This window comes from Danio rerio, chromosome 15, assembly GCF_049306965.1.
Source record: "Danio rerio strain Tuebingen ecotype United States chromosome 15, GRCz12tu, whole genome shotgun sequence".
Taxonomy (NCBI): domain Eukaryota; kingdom Metazoa; phylum Chordata; class Actinopteri; order Cypriniformes; family Danionidae; genus Danio; species Danio rerio.
Genome location: NC_133190.1, coordinates 33881812 through 33902580, shown reverse-complemented (window position 1 = coordinate 33902580; position 20769 = coordinate 33881812). Strand labels below are relative to the sequence as shown.

At 34.9% G+C, this 20769-nt stretch overlaps 3 protein-coding genes across 5 annotated transcripts in view; 1 reads left to right on the top strand and 2 right to left on the bottom strand.

Moving 5' to 3' along the window:
* Positions 1-20769, bottom strand: part of or40a1 (odorant receptor, family 40, subfamily A, member 1) — a 617996-nt gene that overhangs the window by 44367 nt on the left and 552860 nt on the right. The gene's annotated exons all lie outside the window — the stretch shown is intronic.
* On the bottom strand, positions 4098-5033 carry or71aq1 (odorant receptor, family 71, subfamily AQ, member 1). The gene has a single exon (NM_001128577.1). It carries the CDS (start codon positions 5031-5033, stop codon positions 4098-4100), a length of 936 nt encoding a protein of 311 aa, NP_001122049.1.
* On the top strand, positions 13306-19450 carry zgc:171927. Of its 2 annotated transcripts, none has more exons than XM_073922649.1 (6): positions 13306-13624; positions 14480-14552; positions 17891-17986; positions 18176-18271; positions 18357-18488; positions 18586-19450. In XM_073922649.1, exons 3-6 carry the CDS (start codon positions 17957-17959, stop codon positions 18805-18807), a joined length of 480 nt encoding a protein of 159 aa, XP_073778750.1. In that variant the 5' UTR covers positions 13306-13624; positions 14480-14552; positions 17891-17956; the 3' UTR covers positions 18808-19450.

Sequence of the window (20769 nt, the reverse complement as noted above, 5' to 3'; positions counted from 1 at the left end):
CAGAAAAGTGTGTTCCTATCAAGTGACCTATCTGTGTGAGTTGCGTCGCTTCACAAACATTCATAAATTCTTTTGCAGTGCATCATGGCATAGCATAGCTTTAATCTGATGCGCACTTAGGAATCTCGCCAGAAGTAGTAGGATATCTCTGTACTTCTCACGTACTGATTTTCAAATTCTGTAAATTCTGACATAGTACTTGGCTTGCCTACTGTTTAAGCATACTATATTGTATGGAAATATGCAATTTCGGACACAGCCATTATGTCAGAATGTCATTACGGGGAATTGCCAGATGACCAGTCACTTTGAAGAGTAAGAAAAGAGGCCAGTGAATGCCTATGAGTTGGCAAGTACAGCTCCTCACAGGTGGTGCTGATTATAATCAGCCAAGTATATATCCTGCACCTGAAGGAGACCAAGCCAGGCTTTAAAGCTAAAGAAGCCGAGTGCCTAGCCTTCAGCTGGTGATCCAGCCACTGTGGCATTGAGACATAACATCTCCATTATTCCTTCAGGGAACATGAGTTAGGACAGTAACCAAGACATTTCCTTTTGGAACAACATTATGGGGAGTGTATGAAAAGTGCCACAGTAGCTGGATCTGCCACGTGTTTGGTGAGATGTTTGCCAAGAAAACCACATGCAAAAGAGTCATCAAAGGCGCAATCTTTCAACATCCCCAGGCCCTTGATTACCAGAGTATGGAAATATTAAGAATTTAGGGGGTTGTACAAGTTTTTTACTCATCTATCTGTAGGCTAGGGATTTTCAGAGATATGACAGTATGTTGAGAAAGCGTGCCAATTCCAAAGGGGAAGGGCACTGCGGAGGCCACTTGCAACCCAAATGGGGAGACCCAATGACAATACTTGCATATGGACTAGCCCTATACAGGGGGAGCACTAACTATGAGTAAGATGGTTAGCTGGTAGAGAAGACACGGGTCCGCCAGTGAAGGGGGAACAGCAGTAATCATGCATAGCTGGCTCCGGTCTCCAAGATGTGGGTTGACCAAGTGGGCATACCAGAGCTTACTGTGCACCTCCGTAAATAAAGGGGATGGGGGGTTGGAGGGTGTGATTCTTATTAGCCCCCTTGTAGCCCCCATCTAGTCTGACCAGCGGCTGGGGTAATGACACTTCCAGTCCCACCACCAAATCAGCCCAGGAATGCCCAGTCATCATGTTCGACTCCAGACCGGGTGGAAGCAGGTCCAGATTGTCATCTGAACGTGACAGCTCACCTGCTGATACTGCGATGTACATCTGAAATCCAGTGTCATCGAGCAAAAGTGCAACCACTTTGGAGGATGAACTGTGACAAACATTAAATTCTTAGATGTGCACGCTGGAGTAGGGGGTCCACAGCCCTGAAGTGACAAATTAGCTCCCGCTGTGATCCTTCATAAGTGCTCACCGTCTTGCGGGGAATAACTGGGGTGACTCTCACTTTTGTAAGTGCAAGCTGCGATTTCAGTTGCACAACAGACATGCCCTCGCAGTGTGGCATGAGTTGTCCCTGAGCACAGAGTCAAAATGTTGGACCCCTAGACAGGAGAGGAGATGGGAGCTTGACCGCTGCACCTACACTGCATACCTGCAACTGGCTCTCTCTGGAGGAATCAGTCTACAGAAGTTTTCTCTTCAGCTGCACAAGGCTTCTAAAGACAAAAGTCTGGATTGCGCTCCTTCAGGTGCAGGCCACCTGATTATAATCAGCCGCACCTCTGCGGAGCTGCACTTGCCAACCCATAGGCATTCACTGCCCTTTTTCACACTCTTCAGAGTGATTGGTCATCTGGCAATTCGCAATAATGTCATTACACTGGTATGTCCCAGTCACACTAGAGTTTTTGCATGCGAAGTTCTGTCATACGGTGCTGCGAAAAGGGGCGGGATTAAACAAGATTATTAGACCTTAAAAAAGCAAGCAAATGGTCCATGTTTTAAATTCCTGTCCGAAGAGGTCATGTTTTGCCAGCAGCTAGCTCTCTGCAACTCTCACATGGTCGCCCTCCGAAGCTAAGGAGGGCTGTGCACGGTCAGTACCTGGATGGAAGACCACATGGGAAAGCTAGGGTTACTGCTGGAAGTGGTGTTAGTGAGGCCAGCAGGGGCGCCCAACCTTGGTCTGTGTAGGTCCTAATCCCCCTGTAGTGACGGGACTCTATACTGCTCAGTGAATGCCGTCTTTCGGATGAGACGTTAAACCGAGGTCCTGACTCTCTGTGGTCGTTAAAAATGCCAGGATGTCTTTCAAAAAAGAGTAAGGGTTTAACCCCAGCATCCTGGTCAATTTTCCCCACAGGTCTCTGTCCATCATGGACTCCTAACCATCATAACTGGCTTTATCACTCTGTGTCTTCTCCACCAATCAGCTCTTGTGTTGTGTGCGGTCCGGCACAATATGGCTACCGTCACGTCATCCAGGTGGATACTGCACACTGTTGGAGGATGAGGAGATTCCCCCTATGTGTAAAGCACTTTGAGTGCCCAGAAAAGTGCTATATAAATGTAAGAAAATATTATTGTTATAATAATTATTATTATTATTAGTATTATTATTATTGATCCTTGATTGGTCTATGATGCGTGAAAAGTGATGCGATTTCGCAGGTCAGAGCTCACCAAGCTTAAACTTTCCAACGCAGCGAACTGCGAAACTTGCCACACGAGCTTGCGTTTACAGTCTGACACAACAGTCCAAAGACATGCGGTACAGGTGAATTGGGTAGGCTAAATTGTCCGTAGTGTAAGAGTGTGTGTGTAAATGTGTGTGTGGATGATTCCCAGAGATGGGTTACGGCTGAAAAGGCATCCGCTGCGTAAAAACTTGTTGGATAAGTTGGCGGTTCATTCCGCTGTGGCGACCCCGAATGAATGAATAACAGTAGTATGATAAAATTGTTTTCAAAACGGACAGTGTTTTGATTGGTGATTGACCATTCACATGATTGTGGGGCGCCTCACAGCAAGAAGGTCGCTGGTTTGAGCCTCGGCTGGGTCACTTGGCATTTCTGTGTGGAATTTGCATGTTCTCCCCATGTTCGTGGGGGTTTACTCCGGATGCTCTGGTTCCCCCAAAAGTCCCAAGACATAGGTGCTTGCTATAAGTGAATTGAGTAGGCTAAATTGTCAGTAGTGTATGTGTGTGAATGAGAGTATATGGTTGTTTCCCAGTGATGGGTTGCAGCTGGAAGGGCATTCGCTTTGTGAAACACATGCTGGATAAGTTGGCAATTCATTCCGCTGTGGTGACCCCTGATTAATAAAGGGACTAAGCGAAAAGAAAATGAATGAATGAATGAATTAGATGAGTCAGTCCTATAAAATATTTTGAGTCTTTCATATGCAGTCTATTATATTAAATGAAATAATGTCATGATAAATACCCTTTACTGTAGAAAGGATAAATCATTTGGACAACAGACTTTGGATGGGAGAAATTTCTTATGTAATTTAACGTTTAATGTTCATTTTGGCTTGTTGCGTTCACTAGACTAATATTAACAGTAGCACATGCGTATGTTCATTCATGCATTTAAACATTCATTCTGACTGATGAGACCTGGAAGGAGTTGATTAATGGTATCCACTTGATACAACAACCACCTTTGATTTAAATAAACTCACTAATTGCATTGATGTGATAACACGTCAACATGAACAAGCCCAATAATATTAACTTCTGACATATTTATGCAGAAACTTTATTGATAACAAAAGACTTTGCTAATGGCACATGTATCAGATAAATATAGGTCACTGATTAAAATGTTACAGAATTTACCATATAAAATAAGGATGATTGTCCTTCTGGGTCAGGCTTGAGTGCAATGAGTCCAAGACAGAATAGCATTATAGCAAAATGATAAACATGATAGCAGATACAACATAACACTGACAATGCCAATTTACAGTTAAGTGGGAAATATCAGAGAATTTGAAACCAATTAAAACAAATATCTCACTTTTATCCTCTTTAATCATAGTTTTCTCAATAGAAAATGTTGTTTAGCAATAGCCCCCTACTGACTTTAGTTCAGCTCTATTAATAAACATCTTGGCACAAGCTATGATGTGATAAAACACATTTTACACTGAAGTTTTTCTGTGAAATGTTTTCAGGATATGTTTTCGTATTTCATGGCTATTCAACCCGTAAACAATAGGATTCATAATAGGAGGCACCAAAAAAATGAGCATGCCCATTATTTTTTGCAGATTCGCATTTACGTTTGAGAATCTGTGGGACAGCAAATAGAAAGTCACAACAATTTCGAACGTAATGAAAATAACCAGCTGAGCAACACATGTATTAATGGCCTTGCTCTTTGCATCTGACCTTCTTGTGGTCAAGCAGGTAATCAGAATCTTCACATAGGAAAATGCTTGAATGGAAATGGTAATAATCTGCATAATGGCTGTTAAAAATAAGCCGTATATATTGTTGATAGTAGTATCACCACAGGCCAGCTTAAGTAAAGAAGGGTTATCACAAAACAAACTCACAATATGGGATCTGCATCTTGAATGCAACCCGTGCAAGGAAAACAACACACAAATGATTAAAAAGACAAGCCCCCACACAAGAGCCACAACCGTCATCACAGCTCTTGGTGTCATGAGAGCATTATATCGCAGTGGCATACAAATGGCAATGTAGCGATCAAAAGCCATCGCAGCAAGGACAAACATAACACCTCCTCCATACATGTGGAGCAAAAAACCCTGCAGCACACAGAGAGGATAGTACATGTTATTGGTTTCTGTCAAAATGTCAGAGAGAACTTTGGGAAGCATGGAAGTGATCCCGACAAAATCATTGAGTGGGAGGCTGAACAGAATGAAGTACATTGGCTTGTGAAGACTTTTCGTCAGAATGATGAGAAGCAAAAGTGTCAGATTGCAAAAAGCCGCAAACATGTAGATGAAGATGCCAAAGATGAATATTGGATATTTGGCTCCCGGAGGGATGAAAAATGGATCCAGGGTCAGCTCAAAACTTACTATGATGGATAAATTTTCCATTGGAATCTGTGGAAAAAAGAAATTGGTATGTCTTTGTGTAAATTATAATAAACACGCACAGTATGCAAGTAATGCTTCTCACCTAACGCAATGACAAAGTGAAGTCAGTCTGCTTTACTACTAGAGAGATGTTGTCTTATATAGACAGACATGTTTCTGACATTATCAGAGCTAAACCCCTCAGGACACAATGAGCAAAAAAAAACTGAGACGTTATTGGTACTTTAATAGCAGGAGAGTTGTGATGATTACCACAATTATATGCTTGTTCATGTCAAAAAATAAACTGCTAAAGCTAATAACACATATATCAGCCCTGTTTGTTTCCTAAATGCTTTATTAGAATAGTGTATTTAGGTCTTTTTTTATCAAATTAGGCTTATAAAAACAGCACAAATTGCATCAGTAGTTAATTCACAATTTCATCTCAATAATATATTATTAAAAGGGACTTTACTATTAAAAGGTTTGTTTAAAAATGAAAATGTACTCATTTATTCACTATCAAATGCTTCCAGATATTTATCAGGTTACAAAAAAATAAGTTATTTTGAAGAACATGATGACAAAAAAAACATCCTTTTTCCATGCAGGTATAGAGCACCTTGCAATTTAAAGAAAAAATGTCATACTCAGAAATAAAAATACATAAATAGTTAAAAAGCTACAGCCTAGAGAGTCCATATTGGTCCCTAAAAGGTGAAAGCCTTTAGTGTATATCGTTCCTAAAAAATACAAAAGTGTACCTGCCTAGAAACAACCCGAGCTGAGAAGTGCCTGATGTCATTTGTTATTTTCCATTGTTCAATTGATTGAAGGGAGAGGCTGGCAGAAAACCAAATTTTAGAACGCTCGTGCTAGACTGAATAGACAGCAGATTCTTTGGTTGATTAGGGGGTTACCACAGTGGAATGAGTTGGAATGAGCAACCCAGTATTGGGAACCCTCCATATACATACTCAGCATAAAGGTTTCATGCTTTGTTACATTGCAGAATAAAAAAATCTGATATGTATAATTTATTCACATGTTGTAACGTTCAAAGTATGTTCAAAAAGTCTTTTATCCAGGGTCAGTGCACAGTTTTAACCGATTTATAGCATTGAAAATATTGTAATAATCAATTAACCATTCCACAATCTCACCAAGTCCCTAATTTAAATTTAAGTAATTTATAAATAATGCTCAAATGCCTAAATGGACCATGATTTTAAAATATATTATTATATTTTTTAAAAGACAAGATGTATTTATTGATAATTTTTCTTCTTTAGTTCAAACTGATAAGGCTATATTGTAAATCTAAACCTGACATGTATTATTGGCCAATTGGGATTATTAACATCAGGCAATTTCATCATCTTGAATTGTGATTGATCAGGCCTGTGGGAGAGTCTGTTATCTTGTTTTGTCACATATAATAAACCCTTTGATAATAAACCTCTCGTGCTTCAAGGAAACTCGCCAATTAGGTTTGTCCAACACTTGCAAACAATGTAACTAATAAAGCCCTGGGGATTTGTGTCACAGAGCCTATGCTTACAAGTGTTTACAACTATTTTTGAATATTAACTTAAACACTTTCTTACTAAAATAACAGTCATTGCATGTTGCTTATGTGAAATACTTTATAAACATGGTAAACCTAAACATGTTAGTTTAAAAAGAGTTTACCGCTTGTTGTCCATACTGTTGAAGTCAGAATTATTAGCCCCCCTGTTTACTATTTCTCCAATTTCTGTTTAAGGAGAGAAGATTTTTTCAACACGTTTCTAAACATAATAGTTTTAATAACTCATTTCTAATAACTGATTTATTTTATCTTTGTCATGATGACAGTAAAGAATTTATGACTAGATATTTTTCAAGACACTTTTATACAGCTTAAAGTGACATTTAAAGGCTTAACTAGGTTAATTAGGTTAACTAGGCAGGTTATGGTAATTAGGCAAGTTATTGTATAATCATGGTTTGTTCTGTAGACTGAAAAAATATAGCTTAAAGAGGCTAATATTTTTGACCCAAAGTGTTATTTTTTTTATAATAAAAACTTCTTTTATTTTAGCTGAAATAAAACAAATAAGACTTTCTCCAGAGGAAAAAAATATTAGCAGACTTACTGTGAAAATGTCCTTGCTTTGTTAAACATCATTTGGGAAATATTTTAAAAAGAAAACAAAAAATCAAAAGGGGGCTAATAATTCTGACTTTAACTTTGTATTCTCCCATTGTGGTGTATTTATGTTTTCATAGAGTCATTCTGTATAACTGATATGTTTAGATAAAAAATAAATAACATATGAATCCTGGCTTGTACTCAATAATATATCTAAACTAATGACAATTTTCAAAAGGTCTTGCTGACAAATGAGTAAAACTGAGTGGTTTTAAAGATAATGGCAAATAAAGGTGTAAAATAACAATTAATTAGTACTTTGGGTCTTGAAATTTGTTATTACATCACATTGCTTGTTGTTCTACAAGTATTTTATTTGATATACACAATCTGACAAAAGTCTTGTCACATATCACAAGTTTTAGGAACAACAAATAATAACTTAGACTTAGACTTTTAATATAGACTTCTAGTTGGTCATTTGATATAAGAAGTGGCTTTTATAAAAGGCAAAGACCTTTAGATGATCATATTTCATTTTGGTAAAATAAGCATAATGTCTGTATTTTTAGTTATTTAATAAGGACAGTAAGGACTGACTTTGCCTAAACACAAGTCTTGTGACTTAACAGATAAAAAGTGTAGTATAGAATATAAAGTTACTGTTTTGACTACGAGCTTGGACAACTGCACCCATACATCTCTGCAATGACTCAAATAACTTATTAATATAGTAATCTGGAATGGTAACGAAAGCGTTCTTGCAGGACTACCTGAGTTCATCAAGATTCGTTGGATTCATCTTCGCTTCCTTCATCTTATCCCAGACATGCTCAATAATGTTCATGTCTGATGACTGGGCTGGCCAATGCTGGAGCACCTTGACTTTTGCTTCTTTCAGGAACTTTAATGTGGAGGCTGAAGTAAGAGAAGGAGTGCTATCCTGCTTAAGAATGTGCCCTCTTCTGTGCTTTGTAATGTAATGGGCAGCACAAATGTCTTGATACCTCAGAATGTACATCTCTCTGCAGATCTCGCACGCCCCCAAACTGAAGTAACCCCAAATCATGATTTTTCCATCACCAAATTGACAGATTTTTTTTTAAATCTTGCATCCATGCAGGCTCCAATAGGTCTTCTGCAGTATTTATGATGATTGCGATGCAGTTAAACAGATGATTTATTGAAAAAAAAAAATCTATCTTCGGCCATTTTTTTAAATGATCAACTATTAATCAAGTTTTTTTTTCTTCTTACAACTGGGATTGACGACGAGACCTTTGTCAGGTATAAACTACTGTTTCACTAAATTACACTGTGGTGTTCTTTTATTGTTTTAATAAAGCATTATGTAATTCTTTTTTATAGACAGGTATGTTTAGATTAGTCAGACACAAGAAAATAAGATCCACTACTGTGAAACAGTTCTATAAATCCAGTTCTCTAGATTAATTTCAAGGTGTCTTAAAAACACTGACCCTGACCTGCTGGGACTGAAGATAAATCATTAATTAAGTCTGTATGTGAAGCATTGGTCAGGGGACAGCCATGACTGTAGAGACCAAGGGCCTGAATTAGTGAATTAAGCCCCAGGTCACTTTAAATGGTGTTAAGTATATTAAGGCCACTGGTGAATTAGAGAGGCCTAAGTGAAACCAGTGGTTCAGAGCAACTGGTAGCATTTGTGGAGACTCTACATTCATATACACAACTGGTCCCAAAAAAAAATCATCTTTTTGAATGGGCGTTATTGAAAATAGCCAAGAAGTACATTCATGGAAGCTTTTAATAAGTGTTAAACAGATTTTTTAATAACATGTTAATAAGATTATCAGTCTTTACAGTCTAGAGATGAATGGTAATCAGTTACTCAATAAAATGCAGTAAATGTGCTTTTGTAAGAGCTATAAAGCTAATACACTTTTAAAAATATTGGAAATATTCTAGAGGTAAAATGATCTCTGGAGGAAACACAGTACATCAGTTGAAGTCCTTTTCTGTTGCATTATTTTCAGTGCGTGTATTAGTCTGGAGAGCACATTAATTGGCCCTCCTGGACCTCTTGTCTCAGGCCTGCGTTGTTTTGTTGTTAATGTATCTGTTAGCAGCAACAACTGCAGTGCAAAAACAAAACATCAAAATATATAAAACTATATAGGTAATTATAACAATACCAGCATTCAGGGCTTTACATTAACTTTTTTAATCACCGGCCACTGTGGCTAGTAGTTTTCCAATGTTACTTGCCACTCTGCATTTTCACTAGCCACAATTTTGTTGTTGGGAAAATATATTTTATATGCATAAATTTGACGTTGACATGCTAAAATTACTTGATTAAAAGTTTGTGTTGTGTCCACATGCGTCCTCATTCATTTAACTTTTTGTGTGTCGAGTATGAGCTTGCTCAATGAGCATGAGCAAATGGTTCATTGTTTCATAGCGTTATATTGCAATTTTTATTTAACATGACTTTTTAGAGCTCAAAATTAACGATTTACCAAATGTATCTTTATAACCACACGAAACAATAATTATTTCTTGGCCACAAATTTTTTATGTGTCAAAACAAGCAAAATATAGCTGTATACTATCCTTTTTATTTAACAAAACATTTCTTAAAAAAGAAAGAAAAAGCAATTCACTTTTAAAAAATAACTATTGTCATGTATCAAAAATATGCACAGTAAAGATCTCTCAGATCACCAACTGCACATAAATGGAGAGTTCATCCCCCATTAAAGCAATGTTGTAAAAAATAAATAAATAATTAAACCATTTTAACAAAAATAAAAGCAAATAAAACCGTAAGCAAATGAAAGCAGGTGAAACATACCGTGTGTGATAATGAAAGGATGATCACATGCACATGGTTAACTTTAGGCCATTTAATAATCTGTTTAAAGTGAGAGCAACCGGTGTTGCTTACAAAAAGACACACGTTGAGCTCTCAAAAGCATCAGGACTGTGGGTTCATCACTTTTAGTCTAGTTTATTTAAAACAGAACCGATGACAGTTGCGTTTCCAGAACCCCAGACAGGTTGCTTCAAGATTCGGGAGCGTGCACGCGTTAAGCAGTCGTGCGCATCACATCAGCTGTTAGCGCGAGTGATCATCATCCTCTCATTCGGTATTCATTTGCTTTCTTCTGCTCGTGTGATCACAATTATTTTACTTCTCGATTCTAAGATCACATTTGCACACATATTGGGTCATCCTTATATTGTCGAACCCTGCTTTTAGAAAAACTACAATTAAAAAATTATTTTCAACCAGCCAAAGTGGCTAGTGGAGGTGCCTGTCTAACCCGCCAAAGCTGAAATATACCCGCATTTGGCGGGTTGGCAAGTGTTAATGTAAAGCCCTGCCAGCCTTACATATAAACCAGGGGTGCCCAAATTTTATATATGAAGGGTCAAAAAACAAATTTTTCAAAATCAACCAAGCCTTGGGCCAAAGATAAATATACCAAACAATTTTACATTAAAGTTTCCATGAGTAATTTCCTCATTTATTTTATAATTTTTAAAAATAAATACAAAACATCTCTTTGAATTGTATTAACTAACGCCATATAACTTTTTAATTATAACTTATTGCAATACAACATAAACAATCACATTTATAACACAGTGGAGTTCAGTGCTAAATACACTAGTCAAGCAGAATCTGCCTTTGCCTTGGTTTGCTCACCGAAGTCTCTGCATTATCCTCTATTCGTCTGGTGACCGTATGTACATTTTAAACTAAATTGCAGCATTTAAATGGAAACATTTAATTTCAGTTTGTAGCTTAACAATAAAACAAACAAATAAAGGGATTACATTAAATTTGAAATAACAATACCTAAACCATGCCCATCATTCTCCCTCTCTTCTCAGATGGGATGGCGGGCTAAATCAAAAGTTACCATGGGCCAACTTTGGCCTGCGGGCCCTAGCTTGGGCATCTCTAATATAAACCATAACAAATAGAAACGCTTACATTGAAAAGGGGAAATTGCATCCAAGCATATAAATCCTAAAATATGTAAATATTTATATTTATATTTAGTCATTTAGCAGACGCTTTTATCCAAAGCGACTTACAAATGAGGACAAGGAAGCAATTTACACAACCAAGAGCAACAATGAATAAGTGCTATAGGCAAGTTTCAGGTCTGTAAAGTCTAAGAAGGGAAGTATTAGTAGTATTAGTTTTTTTTTGTTTTTTTTTTTATGTCAAATGATGTCAAATGATGTCAAATTCATATATTATGTCAGATTATCACAGCTTAAATAAACATACCTATTTCATTATATTCTTTATATAAATATGACAGTATTTGCACTATTTTGATTGAATAATAAACAAAGTATTACATCTCACAAGCTCAAATATGTTTCTAATAGGTTCTATTCTGATCCCTCTTCTTTTCATTGTATATTTCCCCATTAATATTTGTTGTTAAGATGTATTCTTGTGGATATGACCATAAGTGAACAATACTAAATACTGGTAAAAATGGGATCTTATTTTTTTTATCCTGTCCATAATCAACAACCTTCAGAATTAAATGTATCAGATTAGTAAATTTTACCATCTTAACATCAATGATCAAAAAAGACACATCTAAAAATGATTAAATAGATCTTGACTTAGAAACAACTGCGAGATATCTTGCTACTTGTGATTGGATCATTGAAAACAAAGGCCTGCACCTATTTAGTCAAACAACAAATTTTTATGAGTTGAATTTCTGTTATGATGTTGAGTGAGTGGGTGGTTCATTCCACTGTAGTGACCCCTGATTAATAATAATAAAAAAAGAATAAATGAATGAATCATGAGTGAGGGATTAAATTTAGTATACTTTCATAAAAATATCCTATATCGTGTTGGATTACTAGTGCCCCATTTCTTTATTTGGGTCTCTAGGTTCCAGGGCTTTTTGTGTCATGGCTCACATTTTGTAGAACGTTCTTGATATTAGGAGCATCTAAGTTTTGGCTGTATATACTGTTCTTCAATGAAATTACACATCTACATGGGTGGAAAATACTTACTCAAGGAAAAGTACCATTACTTGTCCAAATATGTAGTGCAAGAGTAAAATGATCTGTTGTAAATATTACTCAAAGTATGAGTAAAAAGTAGCACTTTTTAAAGTACTCAAGAGTTGAGTATTATACTGTGAAAGTCTAATGCGTTTACATGCAATTTGTGCATGTATGTGCGTGAAAACGTGCATTTAGTTGTCGTTTTAAACATCATACATCTGTCATCCAGTTTAAACGGTCTCTGGGTCATTGCGACCTGCATTGTGACAGTTTTGGACACTTTTACGCATCCAAATGTGCTGCATTAATATAGCGCCCATGTCTAGAGGTAGTTCATTATGGTGCAATTTAGTTTCTATGTGCGATTTGATTGGACAGGAATCACAGGACTGATTATTCTACTTTAGCCAATCCCATAGACAAGAAAAAATAAAGTAGTGACTGGAGATTGAAGGAAAATAATGGAATAAAAGTACTGATACTGCACTAAAAATGTACTAAAGGGAAGGTAAAAGTTCACATTTTTAAAACTACTTGGTAAATTCCTGAGAAAAACAATTCAAATACAGTAGTTTGAGTATTTGTAATTTGCTAATTTACACCACTGCTAATCAGAAAAACTTGTGTTTTGTTCATTATAAGGAACACCAAAAAGGATATTTACCTTGGCATAAATTGTGACCTACTACTCTGTTATATATATTCAGCGTATATTTACAGTAGCACTTTGAATAGGTTTTATGTGTAAAATATACATTGTTACACTGAAATTTGAGCAGGTTTAGTGACAAATAACAAGCTTGTATATAATTTAAAGCATGTATAATAAGAATGTAAATTAATATTTTTATTTATTGATCTATTTAAATGTTTTTCGGGACCAGCAGAGAACCGGAATTGAAACCAGCAAGACCAGCATTAAAAAAATACTTTACCTGCATATGCTGTGGTTTTCAACAGGGTTACATGGTATAAAAGGGTTTCATTCCTAGATCTAGATGTCTGCCATTGTTTTAAACATTATACAAATATGCAAGCCTCCTTTGTTGTTTGGAAAGTAATTTTGAATTGACCTGTAAAACAGCACTGACTCTTTATTATTCTTTAGCGGCCTCTAGTGCCAATAGTGTGCTATTACTTGCCATTAGTAGTTGTTGGTTGGTCAGTTTCGGATGCCTGTTTAATTTAAATTAAAAAAAAATTCTCGATTTTAAATATAATACATATGAGTTAAGTAATAGTTTTTCGTATGGTATTTCTTTTTTCTAAAATAATGACCTAAAACTACACCACAGTAAAAGCTGCCTGATTGCAATGCAGTTGATTCCTGCTCAATTCATGTCTTCAGAATCCGTCAAACATCAACACTTTCTTTTAAAAGCTATGTTTTTTACATTACTTGACGCTACTCCAGAGCTGCAACTTTAAGAAACAGGTAATGACCACTTTGTAACATGATCCGAGGCTTTAATAAATGATGGAGCAGTATCTAGGTTCACTATTGCCTCGGCTGTTGCTGTTTGCATTTCCAAGGACAGAATCCAGCTGAACAATATATTCGGGCTGAAACACGTTTGTACAACATCCTGCTAATAACTAACCTAAGAATGAATCCTGAGTAGTAAGTAGTTTGGTATCAAAACCTTCCTTGTTTACTTTTTTGTGATGCTAGTTGTTTGGTTTATAAAAGATGGTGTGGTGCCAACGGTGGACAGACATCTTTAATTACAGTGACCAGGCCTCAAATGTGTGTATTTAATGACGGGATTATGTATTATTTCCACAATGGGCTATATGCACAGCTAGTGTTTTTCAGCCAATGATGGAACTTCCGGTGAAAGCTTAATGTGACTATTTTCAATTTCACAAGGTTTCTTTTACAGCATCGATGTAATTGTAATGCATTCAGTTAATAGACTAAAGCATCCATTTGGTTGTTAAAGCGTAAACAGACGAATCACTAGCTCAGAAATTCCATTGAAAATACTGGGGTATAAATAATTTCTATATTTTAAAGACATGAGGTGGAAAAATATAATTTAATGAAGTGCTTCTTGTTGGTCTAATAAACTTTATATCGTATCTCAGCCAGGCAGTGAAAATCGCTGTTCTTTTTAAGAAATCATATCTTAAAAGTGGCGATTTTGTATGGGATGGCAATTAACCGAAAGCCATGGGCTGTCTGACTGCAAAAAAGTCTGTGCGCAAATACATCATTATAGCTTATAGTAAAGCATGTACATCTGTACAATAATGTTAATGATAATATGTTTATAATTTTCTTTCTTAGTGATTACCTATTCAAGTTGCTGCTGATTGGGGACTCTGGTGTTGGAAAGTCATGTTTACTCCTACGGTTTGCGGTGAGCCAAATCATTTATCCCTCCTTTTTTAAATTAGACATTAATTTTATTTTGGAGTTTCTTGAAAAATGAAAAAATATTGACAGCATTTGCACGATTTTAAATGAATAATAAACAAATGCTTTGTTTTAGAAGCTCAAATCTGTTGTACCTCAAGGTTCTATTTTGGGTCATTATATTTGTATATTTTGACATTAATATTTGGTATTAAGATGTATTTTTGTCAATTCAACCATAAGTGAACAATACTTAATATCATTTTTTAAATCTTTTTTTTTTATCTTGAAAAAATCTGACATTGCGATATTTTGTTTTACTGCGAAATATATTGCGGTATATGAATATAATTTCTCCAGATGACTAAACTCATTTGGAAAGATCTCATTCATTTAGATCAAGGCTGCTCAACCCTGTTTCCGGAGATCGACCTTCCTGCTAATTTCAGCTCCAACCCTGATCAAACACACCTGAACCAATTAAACAGGACCTGAACAGCACTTGATAATTACAGGCAGGTGTGTTTGACATGGGTTGCAACTGAAATATGCCGGAAGGTCGATCTCCAGGAACAGGGTTGAGCACCCCAGATTTAGATCCACTAGGGCAGGGGTGTCAAACTCAATTCCTGGAGGGCCGAAGCCCTGCACAGTTTAGTTCCAACCCTGCTCCAACACACTTACCTGTAGGTTTCAAACAAGCCTGAAGGACTCAATTAGTTTGATCTGGTGTGTTTAAGTAGGGTTGGAACTAAACTGTGCAGAGCTGCGGCCCTTTTGGAACTGAGTTTGACACCTGTGCACTAGGGTGATCAAGTGTTTTTCTATGTTTTTCATTTGCATAAAATTGAATAAATGTGAAGGTGTAAAGGTGGCCTAACAGTATTCAAAAATAAAAATTAACAATCAAAACATAAAATTATTTGTTCATTGTTGTATAAATAATTGTATACTGTAAATAATCTAATCCTGCAATGTGACTATTAAAGATACACATATTGCAATATCGATGCTCAAATTATATATTGTTTAGCCCTTATATTTGATCATTTTTCCTCCTTTATTCACTAAGAGCTAAATTTTTTTAGAAGTTTCGTCAATGAAAAATATTGACAGCATTTGCACTATTTTGAATGAATAATAAACAAATTGTTTTGTTTCAGAAGCTCAAATCTGTTGTACCTCAAGGTTCTACTTTGGGTCCTCTTGTTTTCATTATATTTGTCCCTATTAATATTTGGTATCTCAATGTATTTTTGTCAATCCGTCCATATAAGTGAACAATACTAAATATTGTTTTGTCATTTTTTATTTATTTTGTCATCAACCTCCAAAAGTAAACATATTAAATCGGCCTGAATGATATTGGAAAAATCTGACATTGCAATATTTTGTTTTGCTGTGATATATATTGTGATATAAATATATTTCACCAGATGACTTGAATAGCTCCATTAGGAAAGATCTCATTCATTTAGATCGACTTGGGTGATCAAGTTTTTTTCTATACCTTATCTGCATAAAATCTTAATACATTAAGCAGATATAAATATGACAGAGGACAAATAAAGGTTAAAAGTGGCCTAACAGTATTCATATAAAAAAATTGAACAATCAAACGTAAAATAAATTGGTCATCGTTGAATAAATAATTGTATATTGTAAATAATCCAATCCTCTGCAGTGACTATTGCGAATACACACATTGCAATATCGATGCTCAAATGATATATTGTACAGCCCTAGTATTTGATCTTTTTCCCTCTTTTTTCAATTAAAAAAAAATATTTTTGGAGTTTCTTCAATAAGAAATATTGACAGTATTTGCTTTATATTTAATGAATAATAAACAAATAGTTATGTTTCAGAAGCTCAAATCTGTTGTACCTCAAGGTTTTGTTTTGGGTTCTCTTTTTTCTTCATTTTATTTGTCCCCATTAATATTTGGCATTAAGATGTATTCTTGTCAAGAAGACCATAAGTGAACAATACTTAATATCTTTTTATTTATCTTGTCCATCAACCTCTAAAATTAAACTAATTCAATAGGGCTGAACGATATTGGAAAAATCTGACATTGTAATATTTTGTTTTGCTGTGATATATTTTGCGATATGAATAATAATTTCACCAGATGACTTGAATTGCTTCATTTATTCAAACCAATTGTTATATTCTAGAGAAAATATGAGTAACGCTTTAGTTTAGGTCACAATTCATGTTATTAACAAATCATTAACTAACACTATCACCAACGTTATAAGCTATTAATTAGCTGTTTAATAATATTTAGTAAAGTAGGAGGTTTTGGGTGGGATTAGAGGTGCAGAATAAGATGCTTTATAACTGCTAATGGACAGCTAATATTGTAATAATAGGTAGGTAATAAGCCTGTAGTTGATAGCATGAATTGTGACCTAAACAAAATTGTTAATAAAATATCCTCTTATGACAATATGTATTTTTAATTAAAATTTGAAATAAATGTTGCCAGACTATTGTAGAAATAAACAAAATGCTTAAAAACATTTAACTCAACACGCATACCTAATAGATTAAATCAATTTTGAGAATTTTAAAGAGGTATCCAAACTTTCACCATAGATGTATGTAGAATAATCATTTATATGCATGTATACATGTATTTTATTAATATGAAAGTAAACATATTTTTTCATTCATGTTTTAGAAAAAGTCTCCAGAAACGTACATTATCTGTCCCTGAAATCAAAACATAAATACAGTGAATAAAAAATATTTCATCCAAAAATGTCTAAAATGGACTGATGGTTGATTTCTGTGTGTTGTTCTGTACAGAAATATGTCATTTGTTTGATTATCAGATTTTTTTCTTTATTAAAAACACTTTACAAATGTAAAAACCCTGTCATTGTACTTGTCTTCAGCCCAATTGAACCTACAGCTTTAATAGCAAGTTATAATTGTTATCAATCACATCACATCAATTGATTAAAAACAAGAAACTATGAATAAATTCTACAAATAAATACAACAAATATATAATACAAATGAAATTTACAGCTGTCACAATGTGTCTGTCAGGCCTGTGACGTTTGCATTAAATTTAAAATAAAATACGTGCAATACACGTTTGAGGCTATGACTCGCAAGTGACGTCATTTGACGGAGAAGAATTTGACAGGATGTGTTCTATTGAATTGCATGATTTTTTGCTTGTTATTGTATGATTTTAAAGGACGACAAGCTTAAAGGTCAGGCCCGGTCACATTTTTTATAAGTGAAAATGTACAATTCTGGTAGAATGTCCTGTATATTTTAATATGAGCTGATACTTCAGGTAAAAAAAAATTGTTCCAACAGGATGACACATATACAGAGAGCTACATCAGCACTATTGGGGTAGATTTCAAAATCAGAACTATTGAAATGGAGGGGAAGACTGTCAAACTGCAGATTGTGAGTATAAATGTTACAGCAATACTAACCAGTTACTTTAGCTTTAATGCCAATGGAGAAAAAAGACCCTAAATGCATGTATGGAGAATTATATTGTCATATATTTTTGCCAAACAAAATAGTATTTTGCTTTTTTAACATGTTCTCTTTCTTTTAACATGTGCCCATAATAATGTTTCTGTCCTGAAGTGGGATACAGCAGGACAAGAACGATTTCGAACAATTACATCCAGCTATTATCGAGGAGCTCATGGGATTATAATTGTCTATGATGTCACCGAGCAAGTAATACTTTTAAATATGATGAAGTATTTAATATTTCTGCATTTTGTCAGTGAAGAATATTTAATGGAGTGCATGGCTTTTACAGGAGTCATTCAACAATGTGAAGCAATGGTTAGAAGAAATTGATCGATACGCTTGTGAAAATGTTTCCAAGTTACTGGTTGGCAACAAAAGTGACCTTTCATCAAAAAAGGTGGTAGACTTTACCACAGCAATGGTAAGCTGTTTGCGTTATGAGTTTATAGTATGGTTCATTTTACAGGAGTGGGAGATCTAAGCTTAAACATCATTGATATAATTTTTACTGTTTTTAGGAATTTACTGAATCACTCAAAATCCCACTCCTGGAGACGAGTGCCAAGAATGCAAACAATGTGGAGAAGGCATTTTTAACAATGGCCTCTGAAATCCAGAAGAGAATCGGGGCGGACAGTGTTCAGAATGAAACTGTTAAAATAGGATCCAAAATAAACAGCGCCCCCCTATGGCCTGGTGCAGAGAAGTCAGTTGCTGAGGAGGTCAGCTCTTGTTGTTAGTGATGCATATAATCCATGTAAATTCAAGGTAATTAGACCCAAGTTTATATGTAAGGTATAATGTACATCTAGCCGGTTGTTCTCACAGATTAAAGCCTGACAGGCTTATCAGCAGCTGTTGTATAAAACTGAAGGGCTTTATTATTCAAAAACAACACTCTGCATGTACATTATCCAACGAATTTAGGCTACTTGCCACAAAAGTAAACAATTAGACACAAAACATCGATCTGAGTTGCAATAATTTATTTACTATTTAACTACACACAAAACTTGCAGAAAGAAAAAAGCTGGATGCAGCCTACACTAGCCTACTTGTATTATTATGCAGTCACAAGAGAGTCAGCTGTGGTCTAATGGTTGGAGAAGTCCAACTCTCAAACCATTAGTTAGAAGGTTGTAGGTTTAGGCCCCTGCAACAGCAGGCATTATAGGTGGGGATGAGTGAATAACCAGCACTCTTTTCCATCCTCAGGTGAGGTGGGGGAAAAAAAGAATTGCCAAACTGTCAAGAACAACAAAGTGACAAATAGGCATATATAGACATACATGCATACATACATATACAGTCAAGCCTGAAATGATTCATACCTCTGGTAAATTCTAAAATAAAATTACTTAAAAAAAAAACAAAAAAAAACAAGATGATGTACAATAGGCATTGTTTTGAGAAAAAATCTTAGCTTTTATTTACATTTGAACAATAATTTCAGGCTTGACTGTTCATATACAGTGAGAAGTCAGAATTATTAGCCCCCCTGTTTATTTTTTCCAAAATTTCTGTTTAATGGAGAGATTTTTTTCAACACGTTTCTAAACATAATAGTTTAAATTACTCATTTCTAATAACTGATTTATTTTATCTTTGCCATGTTAACAGTAATTAATATTTGACTAGGTATTTTTCAAGACACTTCCATACGTCTTAAAGTGACATTTAAAGGCTTAACTAGGTTAATTAGGTTAAGGTAATTAGGCAAGTTATTGGATAACGATGGTTTCTTCTGTAGACCATCTAAAAAAATGTATCTTAAAGGGGCTCATAATTTTGTCCCTAAAATGGTTTTTAAAGCCATTGATTATTGTTTGCACATTTCCAGAGAGCAATGAAGGTTTTGTAATGCTTTTCAAAGTCACGCTGTTCTGTACTGTACGTGCTCTTTTCTCTTTTTGATTTCAAGCATATAGCTAATACTAGGCCTGTTATAATATTTATTTTTTGTTGTACAATATATTGCACCAAAATATATTGCAATAAACTATATTATTGTCATTTTAAAGCCATTTTATGCCACTCATTATGTAATGCCAGGATGGCAATACAATACCATCACTTGACAAAGAACACATCATATTTTATTCTTAAGAATATTTAATTTAATTATAGACATTTTAGCAATTGAATAATGAGGCATTGGAATCAGAATGTGAAAACGCATATCCTAAATAAATAATAATAAGAGTAAAAAGGTAAAAAGTAACAGAGACTGTGCTATCTGCTACCAGATCTATTTTCAGTTGTCAGACACCCACATGAAAATATACTATAGTAATTTTTAGTAAATACTATATTATTTTTTTTCAACTGACACAGCGATATGGAGTATATATATGTGGGCGATATACAGTATATTGCATCACCAAAAATGATTGAGGTCATGTGAAAAGTTTATATATTGATTATTGTGACAGGCCTAGCTATTAGCTAACATTTTCGGGGTCAGTAAATTGTTTGTTGTTTTTAAAATTTGCTCACCAAGGCAGCGTTTATTAAATCGAAAATACAATCAGATATTGTGAAATAGTATTGAAAATATTTATTTATAAATGAATACATGTTCATATTTGTTTAACTATTTATATATAGTTACTATAAGTAGCATTTCTTATTGTTGAGACGGGTTATGTTGTGTAACACTTTGTGTAATTGTAGTGTTTTTTTTGAGTCTTTAGTAAATGTTT

Coding starts and splice junctions, on each gene's coding strand:
- or71aq1 (NM_001128577.1), bottom strand. CDS start 5,033: ATGGAAAATTTATCCATCATAGTAAGTTTTGAGCTGACCCTGGATCCA.
- zgc:171927 (XM_073922649.1), top strand. CDS start 17,957: ATGGAGGGGAAGACTGTCAAACTGCAGATT. Junction 18,272..18,356: donor TCTATGATGTCACCGAGCAA/GTAATACTTTTA, acceptor TGGCTTTTACAG/GAGTCATTCAACAATGTGAA. Junction 18,489..18,585: donor TAGACTTTACCACAGCAATG/GTAAGCTGTTTG, acceptor TACTGTTTTTAG/GAATTTACTGAATCACTCAA.